The following is a 19,627-nucleotide window of genomic DNA, read 5'->3' as shown; positions in this document are numbered from 1 at the left end:
CATGGATTTTCATCTTCACTTCTTGAAATGTTCTGTGCCTGACAGACAGTAGAGTTTCTTTCTTTGCTAAGGAACTATTTTAATATAATTTTCACTATAGAAATATTTATATATGAAACTTTTTTTTTAAAAAGTTTTTGTGTAGTCCCCGAAACATGCTTCTTGCTTGTCTCACCTTCTTACTTTATATCTTTTCTCTTTTAAAAGATCATAAAATGTTACTGTCAAGAAGCTATTAAGTACTAGCTTATTGCTAATCATTTGAAAAGCACAACAAGAATTAATTTTACATAAGAAATGCTACTGTTGATACAGATTGATCACTAAATGAGCCTAGGGCTCCCATTAATATGGGCCTAATGAGAAACAGTGGTCTTCCACCAGGTCAGGAGGGCTCTTGATCATCTGGAGAGGTGAAAGCTGAGTCAGAATCAATGAATGTATGTGAGTGCATCTGGTATTTGGCTTTGTTGCAGTTTGAGGTTTGTGCGTTGTGTGTGAGGGAGGTGGATGGCATGTGTAGTTGTAGAGATGGCCTTGCTGCTGGTCTGTGGGTCTGATCTATCTCTCAATAACAACTGAGTCATTAAAAAGCAGAGCTGTACGAGCTTGCATAGTAGCAGAAAAATTAGAACTGAAGACTATGTTTTCTTTAGTACGTGGTGAAGGGGGAGAACAAAATTTGAAGGTAGGTAGCAAGGAAGAAAAATAAACACACTGGCCCTGCAAGGTCACAGGAAGAGACAGTAGAGACAGCAATGAACCAGATCTCAAAAGGGAGCAAAGATGATAGCTTGAAGATTGCATGAGAGAGCAGAAAGCAAAATATGGAGATAAAAGACAGGTTTGAAAAAATACCAGACTGCATCAGATTCCTGTGCCTGGGAAAGGCTTGATAGGCTTAATGTCAGAATTGCTAAAGATAGGTGGCTCTCTGCTTGGTGCAAGGGTATGAAGTGATCATGGGGAGAATGAGGCAATACTTGTTGATCATGTGTGGTTTTGCAGGGAGGGTTTGGGTTGACAGGAACCTCAGGAGGTGAGGTAAGTTAGTCCAACCTTCTGCTCAAAAGAAATTGGTTACAAAATCAGACCATTCAGAGAAAAATATACAGATTTAGAGAGGATGCCCAAAGAAGTGGAAACTTAAGTGTTCTTCAAAGGAGTCATTCTAGTGTCTGAAGGAGGAAGGCAAAGCTATCAAAAGAAAATGAAGATCAATAGATAGAACAGTTACTATTATGTTACTGTGTGCATTGTATCTTTCTACCATCCTTTCACCCATTCTTTCCAACAGGAAAATAACCCAGAAATACTTTTTGTAAATGATCCTTAGTGAAGTTATGGTGGGCATGGATCCCACTGGTTCCACTCTGGCCATTAAAAATAGCCCGTGCTTCCAGCCCTATGATTGTTTGTAGATTCTCTCCTTTCGTGAGGTGAATCTGTCTCATTAATCAGGTAGGTTTTGGAGTGTGAAGAAGCTCTCCTCTTTATGAAGTCTGATACCTAGACCAGATGAGAGACTAGCATTAAGGGAGTGGTAGGTCTCCCCCATGCAGCTGGTGTGTAAAGCCATCAGATAATTTCCTGAAGGAAGGACAAGCCTTATAGTATGTTCCCACACACTTTCTTAATGGCCATACCCTCATCTATCAGAACAGCCTAAACTAAGAGATGTTCGTGCAAAATCAGGTAAATTATCAGTGCTTTTCAATATATCACTACGAGGATAATGGTGCACAGAGAGTGGGTGAATTGTGGAGGATGCAACCAGGCTGACATAATCACTTACTCCTCCCAAGCATTGCTTTGGCACCAGCAATGTCACATGATGAAATAGATCAGAGGGCTCTAAAGTGTAAAAGGGAGGGGTTTTTCTCCCTCCTCTCTGAGCTACATTTTTCTCCCCTACTGACACTGATACTGCTTAGTTTTCTTTCGCCTTCAAATCCAAGGAAGTGAATTAAAAGAAGCCCTGGGGGTGATGGAACAAGGGAAGAGATAGGATGGACTTCTCGGGGATGCAGAGAGACAGATTTGACCTGGGGAATTGCTAGCTGACTGAATGCAGGAGTTAGGGAACTCTGACGAAGTTATTTAGTGTGCATTTTGTCTCTTTTTATTTTCCACTGAATTTGTTTTCTAATAAGTTAATCAGCTTTGCTGCTAAGTAATGGGAGAAATATATCTGCATGTACCTAGAAGCAGTCAGGGACTGAAAGGGATATTAGAGTTCCTTTCAGTCAACGGCTGCATATTCATTCCATAGGAGTAGCCCACAGCATTTGAACATACTTGTCTCCAGTTGGCTTCGACTCTCAGAGGGGCACCCTGCAGAGAGTTGTCTGTGCTACTGTGAGAATAAAGAGTAACAATTAGCAAGGTGCTCGAAGAACTGTGTTAAAAAGGACTGTGTGTGTATCTGGGCAGATAATTTGATGAGATAAAAATTTCTAAAGGTGGAGGAAAAAATCTACAAATTTGTGTTGCTTTTTGCCAGTCTTGTTTTCTGTTTGTGGCCATAAGAATCAATAATGTGTCGGCACGCTGGTGTAAAACTTTTGCTACAGGTGATAGCATGTGTCTGAAATATCATAGAATTAGATATATGCTTTTTCTGTTAGCTTCTGCAATATCGTATTGGCTTCCTCTGCTTTCTCTTTATATTAAGTCAGTTTGGAAAGTACAGAAATACAGCAGGGGCATGGCAGATGCACAAGGGCTTGCAGGTATTGTTTGTGAAGAATACTGCTGAAAGTTAGTATCTTGTCTTCACTCTTCTCTTGGATTCAGCCTTTGTTAACTTGTGTCTTTTCCTTTCAGTAATGCTAATTCCCATTCACTTGTGTATTTGTTTTCACTCCTTACCAAAGAGACTAAAGGTTGAACTAGGATAGGTTTCCTATGCACAATAAAATCCCAAAGATTCTATCAAATTTCCAGGGAAGTCTTCAGCCACATGGGTAATTTTCATTTGAATTTGAAGGGTTTACCTGAAACACTGAAATTTTCAACAGTCTATCACAAAATGGACGTACTTTTTCTAATCATGTAAAATATATGAGTTTCCACGAAGTATTTCTTACATGTGCTGTATTTTCCTTCATTAAACTTCTGGTTTGAGGAACTCATATTCCATGATCTCTCTTTCACTCTTCAGGAATTACCACATCTTAATTAAAAAGTATCCTGAAGCATGGGAGGTACAGGTGCATCAGAAGGTTTCTTTTTTTTTCTGTCCATACATTTTGCTGTCAGTTGTATTTTAAGTTAGTAGGACTCTAAGTGTTTTAATGGAAAGTTAGCTTTTCATGTATCCATGCTTTAAATGTGCATGACCTGTGCCTACACATTTATGTGTACAAGCAGGGCCAAGGGCATGGTAGCTCAATTCTGCCCTGATAGTGGCTGGTACAATGCTGAGACTCATGTGGCAGAGGAGCAGTTACACCACCAAGCTGCTCCCTTGTTTTTCTGCAGGTGCAGCCAGTCCTAAAGGCAATCTGTTTAGCTTCATGCTCCTGTCAAAGACACATCATGTGGTTATTTTACAAAGCAATGGGTTTGTTCATAACCCTTGTTTTTTATTTGTCTGAGGATGTTGGATCCTAATGACTCTAGGCTTTAATTTGAAGCTGTAGTCCAGTGTACTCACTGACATCCATCAAATAATCTCATTAAATAGATGGAATCTCATTGATAGAAGTAGAGTCATCATACAAAAATAACTGCCTTTGAAAATAGGTATCTTCTTTTAGCCTGAGAAGAGAACCTTTGTTGTTTGCTGATCATGCTGATTTTGTGTGTGGTAGGGTGAGCAAACGGTAATATTTTCAAACTCCTATCATCAGCTTCACTAGACTTATTTGCTTACTGATAATGTTTGGCCTGTTTTTTGTGTTATCTGATGTATCTCACTTCCACTTCACTTTGAAAAACGAACTGGAGATCTCAATATAAAGTAACAAGGTAAAGATAGGGCTTTATTCAGAAGGTTTGCTATGTAAAGACAACTAAGTAGTAAACACAGTAATATCTCCTACTTTTCTTATTTTCATTTACTCACATTATCTCAAATGTATTTTAAGTGCAAGTTAAGGAAGAAAACAATAGATGGTTAGAGATTGTTAAATTATTTACTCTCCACTCCCTGAAAAAGCAAGAGAAACAGAATTATAGGTCAGCAATGTCAAGACATTCTGCATTGCTTGTCTTTATCATCATGCAGAATCTTTTTATTAAGGCAGCATAGAAAGAATAGATTTATGGACTGAAGGTACAATGTTTAATATGTCCATATCCATCTAGATTGACAGTTCCTACCGACATGAATTTCCCAGGAGAGACAGTGTTACTGGTGTCAGTGGATGGCATCATTTACTTCAATGTTCCATTATTAAATTGATAACAAGATAATTCCTCTGCTTCTCAGAGACATGACAGGGTTTACAATTGTTAACTTTCTTATTGCATGGGATTTGATGTTCTAGGTAGTTTTTAATAAGAGGCTTATTTTTATTTCAGTTCTGCAACAAATCAAAAATTGCAAGAAAGTACAGGAAAAGAGAAACCTGCTTGGGTCTACAAGGCATCAAAATCAGGCTGGTTTCTAGAGGGTTATTTTTACAACAGTAAATCTTTGTGCTCTCGTTGGTTTTCAGTGCTGCACATTTCAGCTCATTTGTGCAATCCAGAATATTTGCTGCAGCTGTACTCTTGTGGGATGGGTGTTAGAAATATTCTGTACATTGATAATTCTGGCTGGATGATCATTTCATCAGCCAGTGGCCATTTAGAAAAGCAGAGGAGTGCCGCAAGTGGCACTGAGTGGCAGTGAGCCTCCATGAATCTTTATGCTGGCAAGATGTGGCATAGCTGTGAGTTGTCCTGAACCTGACATTCTGTGAGAGGCAGGGTTACAAAGGCAGGCTAGTGGTGCAAGTTTCAATGAAGTGGAAAATCTGTACCAACCCAGAAAGTCCTGTGGTGCTGTTGATTATTCCCTTGCTGCTGGCTCTTTGCTGCTGAGACTGCATCTCAGAGCTATTGGGTGGGCCAGAATCTGGCCTATAGTCTGTATGTTTCATTCTTCCATGTGTGAATAAACTATGAGAAGTCTATATGCAGCATGTGTGCTTTTCAGTTAGATGTTTACAAGATTGTTTATTGTGTCATTGAAATAGCTGAGGAGTGCTCAGTAAATAATTCTGTATTAACTTTTCATCAAGCACCTGGTGGACCACATGGTCTTGTAGCTACACGTGTGCAGGGCCTTCAGGAAGTGCTCCAAGTGTGTTGACTTGTTACCATGTGTGGGTGAGAGATGGCATGGGTCAGAACTGAGTGCATGTACGTTCAGACAGACAGGGGATATTGATGCTGTGAAATAATGATTCAGCTGCCAGGAACTTCTCCTGTCCTCATGTGCTTGCATAGATGTAGGTGTCTTTTCCATTGGTGAGTGATAAAATAAATGTTATTTTTGCCATTGTTTTAGAAAGACTGTATCTTCAGTGCCAAGCTTCCTCCTAGTAAATGCTTCCTGCGGAATTTTCGTTAAAAACATTTGAGTTTCTTCAGACTAAGCACATCATGTGGCAAGGCTATACTGTGTGGTTTGGGAAGAAACTTGTCTTAAAAGGAAGATCAAGATCTTTCCATCTGACCCAGACACAAAAACCTTCTGAAGTTTAGATCGATCAAGAATAATTTTGCACTTATTTGAAATCTGGTTCTTAATGTAGTCTTCAATCTCAGCACTACTTTATCCACAACAATTATTGTGTTCCACATCTCCCAAACAGGTAGCTGTTACAAAACCAGTGCTTCAGCCTTCTTGATTTTACAGCTTTCAAGGGAACAGTCTCTTAAAGATGATGTTAAGGATCTCCTATTTCTGCAAGGACTGTCCACATCAAAAATAAAATTGTGTGGAATTTTGCAGGTCTTTGAGAAAGCAGAAGGGAGTGCAGGTTGAGGCCATCGACAGTGTCTAAAAATCTGTGGACACTTGGTGCAGAGCTGTCCTCAAGCCCGGTGCAGCAATGAGAAGAGACAGGCAGGGAAGAGAAAGCAGAAATTATGTGGGTGACTGAATTTCCTGAAATGTGGGGAGATTATGCACAGACCTAGAAGAATAGGTTAGGAACAGATACGGGCTATGGCCTGTGTTAGATGACCAAAATAAATACAGTTATTACAGGCATGAGGGTAGAGGTTTGTGATTCCATTGTGTCTGTTGAGAATTTTTCTTAAATTTGCAGGAATTGACGGTATTCACATTTAAATCCAGCCCCCCATGAGAATTTTTCAGACTCTGAGTATACTAAAACTCCCTTATTCCCTGCAGAGCAGAACAGGACAAATGGTAATTGGCTACCTAGAGTTTTACTGCTGTCTGGCTTTAAATAGATGTTCTTGGGATTGTCTGACCCAAAGTAGGCCCAGTTATTTTTTTTTCTCCTTCTTTTTGTTTTGCAACCTCTTGCAGTGAATTTGTAAGGGAAGAAAGATCACTCGAAAACATACACAGTGGCGAACCTCATCCTTTTTATTTCTTTTTAACACTCCTGCATTCATGAGACATCCACGTAGAGATAATGGAAGAGAAAAAAAACATTCGCAAGGGAGATAGATTCTAGTTTAAGCTTCCAGGGGATAAACAGGGAGAAAAAATACTTTAAGGATTGTGAGAAGCACCTTGTCAGTGTCCCTTTAAGTAGAACAACTACTAATGCATTAGTTATAGAATTGTGTGAAATGTAGCTTTTTACTAGGTGTTTTAGCTACACTATATTCATCTTATAATCATGTCCTAAGTGGTATATTATATACTCTCCCTTCTCCATCTCCCTAGCTGCCAACAAAAAAAAATGTTTTATTGTAGACCTTCTTCCATGAATGATCAAGAAAATCCTGTACACCAGTGTCTGGTGTTACAAATGTGTTTATCCCTTTATAGGCATTTGGAGAAATTGTCTATCACCATGTGTAATGTTGATGCGTAAAGACTTTGCCTGGTGACATCTATCCCAGTGATCATCAGGGAGGGAGCGTTGTCTGCAGGGCCGCCCAACACTCCTTGACGGAAGGCGGAGTAGGCGGCATTTCTCAACAATAGGAGAAATATTAGTTTGGGTGAAGAAGAGGGAACAGCATATGCCAGCTATGCTTCTGATCTGGAATAAGAAATGGGCCAGGGATTCCACTGTGTTTCAATCATGCATGGTTTCGCAGGCAGCCCTCACTCAAGCTATGACAAAGCTGCAATTTAGTCAACCTTCATTTACCACTTAGTACACTTTAGCAGCAGCTTTATGGTAAGATGTGTCAGTAGTCTACTTTTATAAGCTGGGTGTGGCCTTGCACTTGTGCTTTAAACTGTAATTAAACTCATGTCAGGTTGCCACTGCAAATTTCAGGAGTCAAGAGGAAGGATGTGCTCTCTGGGGAGGCTCCTGGCCTGGGCCATGCTCTGGACTTCTGTGATATACCAACTGTTCGGGGCTATTAAAGTTGCAAGTGTGGTAATGTGGTACATGGCGTTGTAGGCACCAAAGATGTAAAGAGAAAAAAGTTAAACTAGTGAGAAGAGGTTGAGAGGTTGAAATGTGATACAATTTCTGTTTATTACTTTCCAATAAAAACTCAGATATTTATCACTTGATATTCTTCTTTCTTGCTATTCTCTTTCTAGGTAATGGGTGATAGTATTCTATGTTTTCTTCATAAATTCCTGTGTGTGATTTTAGGAGTAGATTCAAACCTCAAACATCACAGATAGTGCTCCTAAATGTCCATATATGATAATTGTTATTTTTTTGTCATGGGTACTGCTTCCAAATGAAAAGACCATTGAGGCATTTTGTGGAAGAACAGTCACTTGAGGAAGGACAATTTTGTTGACATGGAGTGCTGGAGGATGTTTTCCCTTAGGAATTAAGTTTAATTTCAAGTTATATAAAAGAACACTGGGGTAAAAAGGAGAATAAAATCCTTACTATTTTTAAATTTTCATTATTCTCTCTGAGATCATGGGTTTCATGTTAACAGTCATGTCAGAAATGAAATATTTTCTTTCAGCTATTTTTGTTATTCTAAAGCACTGCTTCTGTCAAAAGTGTGTACTTAATTTTAAATGTGAATGCTAAAACTAATCAATATTAAATAAACATGTTGTCTTAATTAACAGCTCTTTGAAACATCACAGATCTTGTTCCTCCTCTTTTGTACACTCCCAGCAGAATTTTCAAATTTCATTAATAACACTTGACATAACCTAACTCAGCTACTTGTGAATATAGTCAGTCGCCCTTGTTGTCTTACAACTTTCCCTGCTGAAAAATTTGGTTTGTTTTAAAGCTGAATTGTGTAGATTTCTGATATACTTTGGATTGTGACTGCAACTGTGAAAATCCTTATCATGTTGTCAGTGTCTGAGTTGTTTGGTTTTTTGGGTTTTTTTTGCTTTAGTTAGTTTCTAAAAAGTGTGAATTTGACAAGATACAATTTCTATCTAAACTTCCAGTTAGTGCATATTTTAACTACTTTCTTACTCTAAATTTTTCTCATATATACTTTCTTAAACTGATTTTTCACAATTTGAGTTTTTAAAAATATTAGAGTCATTTTAAATAAATGTATATTTATTTCTGGAGTACTCAAATTATCTCCAATATTCAAATAGAACACAGACAAGTTTTGTTTCATAAACATTTGACCTATAAAGCTACATAAGGTTTTTGACAACAAAAGTATGGTAGAGGAGAGGGAATTTTTTCCTCTGTCAAGAGGGGAATAAAAGCATGGCCAGTAATGATTGTGTGCGTTTAATGAAATGCTTGGTCTTATATTTATGGCAGAGGTGCACACAAATGGGCACCTGCAGGTAAGGTAGACACTTGATCAAATGCTTTCCTTCTCGAAAGATTCCCATCTTGCAAACATCAACCAGAAGGGTGGATGGGTAGGTAGTCTGCAGGTAGGCGGGTGGTAAATTGATAGGTGGAGATTCATCAGAGCGAAATAATGGAAATAATGATGATGATAAGTGGTATTGTCCTTTCAAATGAATAGATTGTAACCTCACCGTGTCTAATTTTCTCCATAGCTACCTTCCTTTTTAAAGTATATTTCCCTCCTTTCTAAAGATACTAAATATCTCATCCTTTATATGGAGATAATTTGGGAGTCCAACAATGGTGTGTATTGGACAGTTTTTCTACACTGTGCTTTTTAGTATTTTGCCTTATATGAATGAGTCATTAACCCTCAGCATTATGGGAACATTCAAGAGAAGTGTTATACTGACTGGGAGTGACACATTTGCCTCACCCCAGATATTAATGCTGACAGTAAAACTTGCTTGGAAAGCAAAAAAAGATTAAAACCAAATTTCATCCTACCTATGAATTAAACTTCCATGTGAAATATTTGTATGTTTCACATAAGAGAGCTAAATAAACAAGAGTGTAAACCCTTTCCTTTTTTTTTTTTTTTTTTTTATCTGTTCTCCTCTCCTGGTGTTTCGTCTGAACACAGACTGAGACGGTAGTGTCTGGGTTTTATTGTGTTCTCCTCTCTTGGTGTTTTCTTTAAACACAGACTTTGCTGATAGTGTGCTCCTAAGTTCTGTGATTTCTCTTTGTTATTTAACCTTTTAGCTGCTGCAGTATAGGTCTCTCTTGCTTTTTTCTTGCAAACCTCATCCTTCTAAGAAATCCTCCATACAGGAATTCCTGGACTGAATTCTCTGCTGATCTCACCACAAATGTATCAACTTCAGAGTTTCAGTGTCTGATGATCTTTGATGGCTCCAGAACAAGTGATTTGGTTTTAGTCTTAGAGATTAACATCGTTACTTGAACTGGACATTGATTGGAAGAGTAGTTAACATTTGTTTAACAGTAAATAGCACTGTATGCAACTGGAAAGGTGTGTCTAGCTGCCCTCCCAGAAGAATCCTATTAGAACTTATTTTACCTAAAAACTTGAACCTCAGTAAAGTCATTAGAGGCAGCAGCAGCTACAGGCAGAACCTGGACCTGAAAGATGCTTAGTGCAGTGAGGAGGAAAGGCAATACACAGAAGAAATTCTTGGGGAACTTGGGCCACAGCCAGCGAATAGGAAATAAAATGTGTATCGTGGGAAAACAACAGCTGAATTTCCTTATGCCACTCTCCCAATCCTCCCAGATTCTCCCCACATCCTATGAGTCTCTTCCCGTTTGCCTCTGCACAAAACCAGGCAGGTGCCAGCTGCCTGTCACTGTCTGGAACTTGCATAGTATGAGATTCCAGGGGGCTGGTTTTGGTGTGTCCTGGTTTCCTGAAGTCAGCTGGAATATTGTGTTCGTATGCTGCTACATTAGACTGTGGATGCTTGCACTTATGTCTTACCTACTTCTGAAGAGCCCCGAGCACTTCTGGCATCGTATAAATAGTAAACACCTTAATTCCTCTGACCTCAGAAACAAGTTTGTTTGACAGTTTTCCTGGTGAGCTCTGTGTCTAGGACAGCCTTTGTTCTCACTTTACTGCATCATGAAGAGAATGCAAAGTCCTCTGTGTGTTTCCCTAGACCTGCTGTTTTTTCTGAATGATTTAAAAAATAGGGATAAGATAGACAACTTTGTATACTATTCTCATTCCCTGTGAAATATACAGCTATGTTTCTAGTAGTATACAGCTGGTAGTTCCCACATGCAGGTAGTGGCAGATAATATCTGGAGTCACGATAAAGTACTACATTACAAAATCTGGTACCATGGCTTAAAATAATTGCATATATATTCTTTACAGATTCTGATTGCCAGTATCATGTGCAGCTATAGCAAGGAAGACTGGACTGAACTTTCAAAAATGGCTGAGGTAATAGTTTCCTAAATGTGTTTCTGCACCTTTTTTTATTCTTCTCAAAGACAAGAGCTGCAATAAGAAATTTCTTGAAAGAAATAGATTCAAAATGAAAAATGAGAATTTAAAGCACATCCATTATAATTTGTTTATTCTGTGTTTTCATTAAAATGATGGAAATATAAATTCAAAGGAATTCTCTTTCATAAAAATGGTCCCTTGGATTTTTAAGCAATACCTGGAAAGCCTTTAGTCTTTGAGTCTATATACCTTTTATTTGCATTTTAAGTAAACTGTATATTATGACAGATGCCCTGATAAAATTTAATTCTACCTTTGAGAGCCTAACTTGATCTTACCTTGCCTACAGGCACACTAGTTTGACAGCACCAGAAGAAATTTTGAATATAAAACTCTTGAATATTTAAAGTATAAAAGGCTCATTTAATGCTATTCTAGTTTTAATACAGACTTCCAAAAATGATAGCAGAGAAAGCTAGCATGTATAATAGCAGTCAGCAGGCTTTCTGTAATATAAATCCAGTCTTACACAAATGCAAACAGACTATGCACCTGAAATTTTGATTCAATTTGAAGGAAAAAAAAATATTTGAAAACATGTACCTGTGTCCATAGGGAATAGTTTAAGAAATACTTGATTATGACCACAATAATTTCATTCAGAAAGGTGCCTATATCTGAATGTAATACAAAGTTGTTGTTTTTAAATAAAACTGGGTTTTTCTACATTAAGTATCTAGAGGAAACAAAAGTTTCAGATCAATAAGGAAGATTTTAACAAATAAGCAAAGAAAAAAGCTCGTCATTAGTGCTAGCATTAGCTCAGATTTAAATGTTTTATAAGTATATAATTTTTTATATATGTGTAGATGCGGGTGTGGATATGTTGAATTTGTGTTTTCATATTGCTGTAGGTTTATCTTTGGACATTGTTGTTTCTTTATTCACAGTGTCCTAAGCCCCTCCTGTGGTGATGTAGGAAGACGCTTCTCTATTTTCCTTGGCCATTTTAAACCTATGAGGAAAAAAATCACTTTGGGGACTTAGGGAAGTGAAATTAAGCGTTATCAGTAATTAGCTAGGTGATCTTCAACACTAGTCCATTTTATACCTGTATTTATCTAATTGACCATGAAATCTTTTGTGGAATCTGTGCTTGACAGGAGCAGTACTGCTTTTAAACTGACTAAGATGAATGGCTTTATAGTGCCATTTGGTCCTCTTTTTTAATCCAGTGGTACCGCTATCCAACTTTAAGACAGATAGTTCTAATCTTTTCTAAATGTTACCCATTTAGAAAAAAGTAGTTATTTAAATGCACTCAGTAATGTGTAACCTATGTGATACAACTTTCTTCTGCAAAGTAGTTGTTAGTCTCTGCTCTGTGGAGAGCAGCGCTCTTGTTTGGGGTGCTCTGGAATCCACAGCTGAAGAGCAGTGATTCTTAATTGCATGCATAGGAGCCTACCTAGAAGGTAATAGATGTGGCTTTCCAAAGAGCAGAAGCCCCAGAAGGTACCGCAGTGCCTCTCGGCAGGAGGACGACCTATTCATACAAAAGGTCAGCTTGTCATGGAGGCCGACAGCACCAGCAACAGCACGGCATGGCCGGGCTTGCAGAGCTGGCCAGGACGTGGAGGATTCCTGAAAGTGATGGATGGCTTATCCCCTGCTCGCACACTCGGGGAGCTGCTGAACCATGGCCACGCAGCAGGCAGCTACTCCAGTTCAATAAGCAAAAGCAAAATGCAAATACAAAACAAAATACTAGTTACAGCCACATGGAAGGCAACAGGAGAGGTCCTGGTCTCAGGCTGGAGCTGTTCAGCAGGGAGAAAGAGGAGCATGTTTGTGTGCTGCCCTTGTGCACCTCAGCTCCTTTGCCTTTTAATTGTAGCTAATAGAGGGTGTGGAAGAGAAGTTAACATGAATAATATAGACTTTTAAAAATACTCTCTTGTTTGATTTCAGAAACAAAAAAAAATTAATTACAAAAACTATGGCATAGTACAAGTGCCTGCAGAAAATTTAGAGACTAAAATCATTAAAGGAGAAAGGAGAAATTTACTACTGAGTCACAGTTTTTCAGAACACAGAAGCACCTGCGTAACACGGACTACCAAACCTCACTCTCAGTGCTGCCCTAAGGCCCTGCAATTACATTTCATTTTTTAACATTTTCGAGAACCAACTCCTTATTGTGCTTGTGTCTTTTAAATTTATTTTTTACTTTAAATTCCTTTGTAATTTTGGGAAGCCACATCAGTTTCTGAAATTTTTCTCTGTAATGATCAACACATTTCCTTTTCAGGCTACCATAACCATAGCTTTCTCTCTTAAAAAAAAAAAAAAAATCTAAAGAAATCCATTTAACATAAACAGTAAATGCTACAGGAAAGAGTACATTACTTGAAATTAATTTTGCGCTTTTTTTTTCTCTTCGCATGTTTCATAGGTTGCTGGTGCAGATGCACTGGAGTTAAATTTATCATGTCCTCATGGTATGGGGGAGAGAGGCATGGGCCTGGCCTGTGGGCAGGTAGGACTGTAATCGCAATCTCTTTCATGTCTCTTCAGCGATCCTGCACTACCACATTGATAGTTACACCTCGGGGGGAAGACACAAGCAGCAGATTACTAGCTTGAGATTTTTAGGTTGAATGTGTTTAAATATTTAGTGCTGAAAGGAAAAAAAAAAAAAAAGAAGCTGAGAATATACAAAATGCTTAGTTTTGCTGAGAACAAAAATGCATTATGTGTTTGACAAGGAACAAGATGAAAAAAATAATTTTCAAAAAGTGCTTGGACAGAATTTGTTGGTTTCCATTTCAGTGCCCTGTAGATATCTTTTAGATCACAACCTGGTAACTACTGCATATATCAATAATGATTTTGAAGGACCCAAGATATTCACATATTTAATTTCACAATTTTTAGCATATGAACCTAACAGTATTTTAGAGTCATGGAATACGGCATACATTCTGGTAGTGCCACCTACAGTTAATGTCTTCTCTTATAAGAGCCTGTGTTCTGTAACCTATAGATTTGATGTTTTATACAGTTTAGGTTGGAATTAACTTTGCCTGATGTGTCTGCTGTGTAGAAATCTGATGCAGTTTATCAATACATCCCATGACTTCAGTTAGGAGAATGTGTGTTGCCCATGAAAAAAAACAAACATGCACGAGCCAATTCTCATACTAATATCCTTTTAAAGTTTTCAGATTTTTGCACATTTTGGTCATAGTTTGAAATTTGTTTTCTGTCTGAAACATGCCCAAATGTGGTGACCTTGGAAGTCTCTGGAAAATCCTGGTTCAGTCTACTGGGAGAAATTTTCTAGAGTTTGACTATCAAAGTTTCATAAGTCTGAAAACTGTTTGATTTCACATCTTACTATGTTTTGGGAAGAGGAGAAAAACAAGAGGAGGGAGATGCAGAGTGGGAATCATGATTACATGCCCTAAAATTGACACATACTATTCTGGTCATCCCCTTGGAGAGGGCTAGTAGACACCTTAATTCGACCTGACTTCCTCAGTTAAACACAAAACTTTCAAGAACTGAGGTGTGGTTGGATAACTAAACCATTAATTTTCTAAAACTTTTAGTAGGGAGGCAATAGAAGCTGTAATGGTTTCTATGCAACTGTGGACACACTTCAGGTGCAGCTTTATCATAGCAATATTGTCAGGCACAGTAGAGGGGACATTTTATTATTTTCTGTGAACAAAATTATGTCTATCTCTTCTATGCTACAGATTATTATTTTTAATGAAAGTAATCTGGATGATTTTCATAGTCAGTGGTGATTTACCAAAGTTACGATTAAAAATGGGAGACAATTCTAAAAACCCTCCAGGACCACACTATAATAGTTATTATTATTTTTTCCACAAATTACATTCAACAACAATGCTATATGGCTGTTGTAATAAGTTTATGTAGCAATTCCCACCCTTCACTCTGAAGATTGTAACTCAGTAGTTTGGGTTGTCCCCACCTGAGATGGCAGTGCACTGTAGAAGGGTGCAGTTTGGTTAGGGAGAGCCTGGAAAGCTTCACACAGCAGCTGAAACAGGATCCTTTAATGCATGCTTTTTTTTTCTGCCTTTTTTTTTTTTTTTTTTTGGCATATGTTATTTCCAGCTTTCACTGGTTGGAATAATATATGCATGTGAAGTTGCTTAGATGTGTAGTCAGTAGGGAGCTGTCTGGCTACATGAGTTTTTACATATCTTTCAGCTATTGTAAAATCAGAGAACCAAATGCAAAATCTGAGCACTCAGGGCTATCGTGTGGATTTGTGACTCTCCTTGGAGGAGATCAGATCCATAAAGCAAGAAGAAGATTACATTATATATACATATATGTTTGTATAATAATAAAATTTCTCTCTTCCCCATACAACATGGATATTCTTTTGAATGTTTAATATATACTACTCTTTTTTTAAATATATTTTTGTATTTTCTTAACGGTCTCACCAAAATGAGAGCTCAGAAAAGAATCTACTTCTTTAGACAAATAAATTAATAAAACAAGCCATCTTTAGAGGGCCAGATCCTGAGGTTCTTCTTCAGAGTTGGCTAAAATTAAATAATGGTGGCTTAAAATGTAGTTTATTGAAGCAAAGGGTGAGAATAAACTGGATAAAACAACGACACGTGTGATGATTTATCAGTGGCCCTTCAGGGGGCTTCCATGTGTGGTGGCCCCTTGAGGCCCCATCATAAGACAGGAAAGTGCTAGGAAGTATTTTGGCTCTACTCCTATTTTTTTTTTTTTTCCCCATAGCTGAAGTCTAATAGTCATACATGGTTGGTGTGGGGAACAGAGGGCTCAGATATGCTTTGGAAAAAGAGCAACACTTGCTATCTAGAGTCAGGACATGAGGCTTTGAGAGACAGATCAGTTTTCCTGGTGGTAGAGTGAAGCAGGTTTTCTTAAATCTTTTTGATAACATAATCCACATCTTCATAGGAAAATTTTTTATTGATTAGATCCCTTTTCATGCCTAAGCATATTAAATCCTCAGGAAGCTGCAGAAATTGCTGAGATGAAAAATAATGGCAGAAAAACATGTATGTGCTTTTTTACCGTTTATAATGTCTAAAATGTTCTGCCTTTTTTTGTTGCTGTGTTTAAAAAAAAGGGAAAGGAAAGGTTAATTACACTGTCTACATTTTTCCCTCATTTCAATTCCTATGGTGTGCCTAAGGGCAAGTGTTGAAATCTGGGAACATCAGATTTGTTTTTTTCTCTATCCTACTTTGTTATCTAGTCTCAAACACTTCCACTGTTTTATACCCACTGTAAATTTTAAAAATTCCAGATATATCCAAATTATATATATAAAGAATTGGTACTAAGCATGGCTGTTTGTTTTATACTGAATTACAGTTCTCAGCTTTTATTTGATTTTAATTCCAAGTCATTAGTGCAGACACGCTGGCGCCTAAACAGCATAGCTAGCCAGAGGGTAATATTAAGAGGCATCTGTATTGCTGCCAATAAGTTACTTAAAGCTGGTTCTGTATAAAATGTCAATTATATTTACTAATGCTGATTAATGATAATAAAGTTAAGGTTTGTATTCTTTCATAGCAACCTAGAATTGTATAAAAGTTGGTTATCATTAAAAATCATAATAAAATTTCCATCATAAGGTTTAACGGCACTAATACACAGATTTTCTTTGGATCAGATAACGTAAGTGTACAAAACATTTAAAAGTAAACATAAAGGACAATGTGGTGAACAGCAGATTATTAAAAAATGACAGTATCTCTTTCCCACTATAGTTCATTACTGTAGTAATTATAGCATAAAATTATGAAAATAAGAAATCAATCAAACTTCTGAGACAGTAGCATTCATGTTTCAATGTCTAACTTTTGGTGTTATATTTGTGGTGCACTTTTTGTTTCTTCGCTGAAAATCATGCAAAAATGTTTTAAATATTTTTTTTACTCATCCTTCTAAAAAGTGGCATTAAATATTCAGAACCATTACTGTGATGTGAAATCAACAAATTTCAGTGTTTGGCTTTTTGGTTTTGGTCCAAAAGTCAACAAGTCTCTCCAGCTGCTCTGGTAAGAATGAATACTTAAACTGAGTTGATAATCTGGGCTTTATTTTGCATTCCTGCTAAATTTTGTATCGTACTTTGTTCAGATGAAGCTCCAGGTCTAGTTAAGTGTAATGTGCATATACCTAGAATCATTAGAATAAGACTGACTAGGACGAGTGATTTCCAAAGTCAGGAAGAGTAGCTACAAAGAGGGAGAGATGGTTCTCTATAGTGTCAGATGATACAGCAAGGGGCAGCAGCCACAAATTGTATGCTGAATGTTTCAGGTTGGGCATCAGGAGAAAAATTCACCAAAAAGGGGATGCATTACAGGAACATGTTGTCTAGTAGGGCTGTGTATGCTCCATCTCTGGAATTTTCAGAGCTCAGGCAGGCAAAGCCCCTGCCAACCTCAACTGGTGTTGATGCTGGTCCCACTCAGAGCAGGAGCTTGGAGTAGCTGCCCTCCAGAAGTCAATTCAGACAAACATTTCTCTGATTCTGTGGATTCACCCTGTTCAATTCCTATCCAAAGGTACTGACTACATAGTTTGTACCAGGGATAGGAAATGAGTAGTGGATAAAAGGAAGCACAAGGACTCACCTCTTCACTTGGGGTGAGATGATCAGTATGATAGGGAGATCTCAGTTGAAAGCAACTTATCAGTTAAATTTCCAGAGGATGCTTCTTAAAAAAGCGAATCTCATATTCAAAGATCTCAGCCTAAGTGTAAGAATAGAGATTCTTTATGCTATAAGCAAATATTTAAAAAGTTAATAACATCCTGGCTTATAAATATTTCTCATTAATTAGTCATACCTTCTCCAAAATATAAAAAAATCTCTGCCTATCTCAGCATTTAACTATAGGTTTGGGGGATTGTCTGCTTTTTTTAGTTTATATTGAAGGAGGCATGTATATGTCTCTTGTGAGCACTGAAATCCAGATCCTGGTGGTTTAACTATTCAGATTATATGTAAAATGAACTTGCTTTGTGGTTCTTTCCTTACCTTTATTTTCATTTTACTTAAACTGTACTTGCTACAGCCTCTGCTGCTGGCGGTGTTCATGTTTATTGCCTACAATTAGGAAGCAAGTTTCATAAAAGCCCACATTGCCTCATTCAGAAGACAACAAATCTGTCAAAAACAAAAAGCAAAAAAACCCAAAAGCCCTGGTTACTCTGCAAAGATGAGAACTGGCTGCATGGCACAATTAGATTTGCTCTGCTGTACCTTGGAAATAGGAAAGATGAGGCTGCTTTTTAATTGAAGTGCACAGCATAGCATGCTAATTTGCTGTTGCTCTGCCAGCAAGGAGCTTGAAGTATTTTAAACAAATGATGCCCCAAACAGAATTTGATTATATCTGTGTTCATGTGGCATTCTACTATCAGCCTACAATAATATGTTGGTTAAGTATAATTCATTGAGTCCTGCAGGCAGTATTAGTTCTCTCCTCTTTTGTATCAGTTACTGCAACAAATTAATGCAAAGTACAGCAGGGTGGTGTTACATTGTGCAATGGCAGCAGTGGGAACATTGCCACCCAAAATCCAGTATAAACCAGTGTAATCAAACTGAGGTTTGTGTTGGTGTTTGCAGTAGAGTTTCAGGATTTATATGTCTTGTTGTTCCCTTGCATTGGCCACTTTCATCCATTTTGGCTGGGATCTTCTAAAGATAAGTCCTAACTGAACTCACTGTCTCCGTGTCTGTCAGTGCTGTCTGCTGCTTTGGGTCAGGTTTCAACCAAACGACCTGTTTCAGTGGTGTTTCTCAGTTTAAACTGTTTCAGAAATACTGAATTTCTGTAAATTTCATAAAACTAGGCAGTTGGGTAGGGGAAATTGTCTGCTTCCCAAGTTGATGGATATGAATGGGAGCCTTAATAGTCCAGCTGAGGGAAAAGCTCAGGCAGATGCAGGAAGTTCAATCACAAGGTGCAGACTCCTCATTAAAAAGGATTCCTTAATTCTGGTGCTGGTGGTGTTAGTCTGCATGTGCAGAGATGTGCTGCATTGGGTGTTGTTTTGCTGTGAGGGTATTTGTGAGAAGGGGTGCTGCTGATTGCCTCCTCCACCTCCTGCAAACGTAGGTCTAAGAGCACTTTTTCACAGGCCAGGAGATGTGTTTTGTAGGGTAACGTTCCTGGCTCCCACACTGATCATGGCCACATGTCTTCCTTCTTGATAGTTCAGTTTTCTTGCTTTAACCTCTTTGGATTATTTTTTCACCTTCTCTGGTTTCATATGTGTCTTTTTCCCTTCCCTTTCTTTTCCACTCCCTCCTTTAAAACCCTCCTCATAAAGTAAACCCTTTGCTGAGTTGCTTTCAAATTAACAATTGACACATGAGCTATTTCACTGGAAATCTGAACAGAAAAAGCTTGATGAGTATGTGATCACTCCTGGGTTGGTGACATCACTCACCTTCCTCCAGTATCTGATGATTCATTTCCTTTTCTGTTGCCCTCACAGGTTTCAGCTGTGATTAAAAGTCATGATTTAAATGGATTTCTTCCATGTCTTTAGTTCCGTATGTCCTTTATGTGCTCATGTATTCCATTTTTTTGTAATGTGTAAAAGGAGACAATATTTAATAATGAGGTATGACAGTTAATTGGTATTTTGTCTTAAGAATTTTGGTTTTCATACACTCAAGAAGAAATGA

General features: G+C 37.9%; 1 protein-coding gene across 1 annotated transcript in view; it reads left to right on the top strand.

Moving 5' to 3' along the window:
- The window catches only part of DPYD (dihydropyrimidine dehydrogenase), a 369,160-nt gene that overhangs the window by 239,985 nt on the left and 109,548 nt on the right, over positions 1 to 19,627 (top strand). The window contains exons 14-15 of the mRNA XM_074907341.1: positions 10,804 to 10,872; positions 13,334 to 13,417. Coding sequence (XP_074763442.1) covers positions 10,804 to 10,872; positions 13,334 to 13,417 — 153 coding nt within the window. The remainder of the gene's footprint in view (positions 1 to 10,803; positions 10,873 to 13,333; positions 13,418 to 19,627) is intronic.

Source organism: Athene noctua, chromosome 5 (genome assembly GCF_965140245.1).
Source record: "Athene noctua chromosome 5, bAthNoc1.hap1.1, whole genome shotgun sequence".
NCBI lineage: Eukaryota > Metazoa > Chordata > Aves > Strigiformes > Strigidae > Athene > Athene noctua.
The sequence above is the reverse complement of the archived record's forward strand: the minus strand, read 5'-3'. Positions and strand labels throughout refer to the sequence as shown.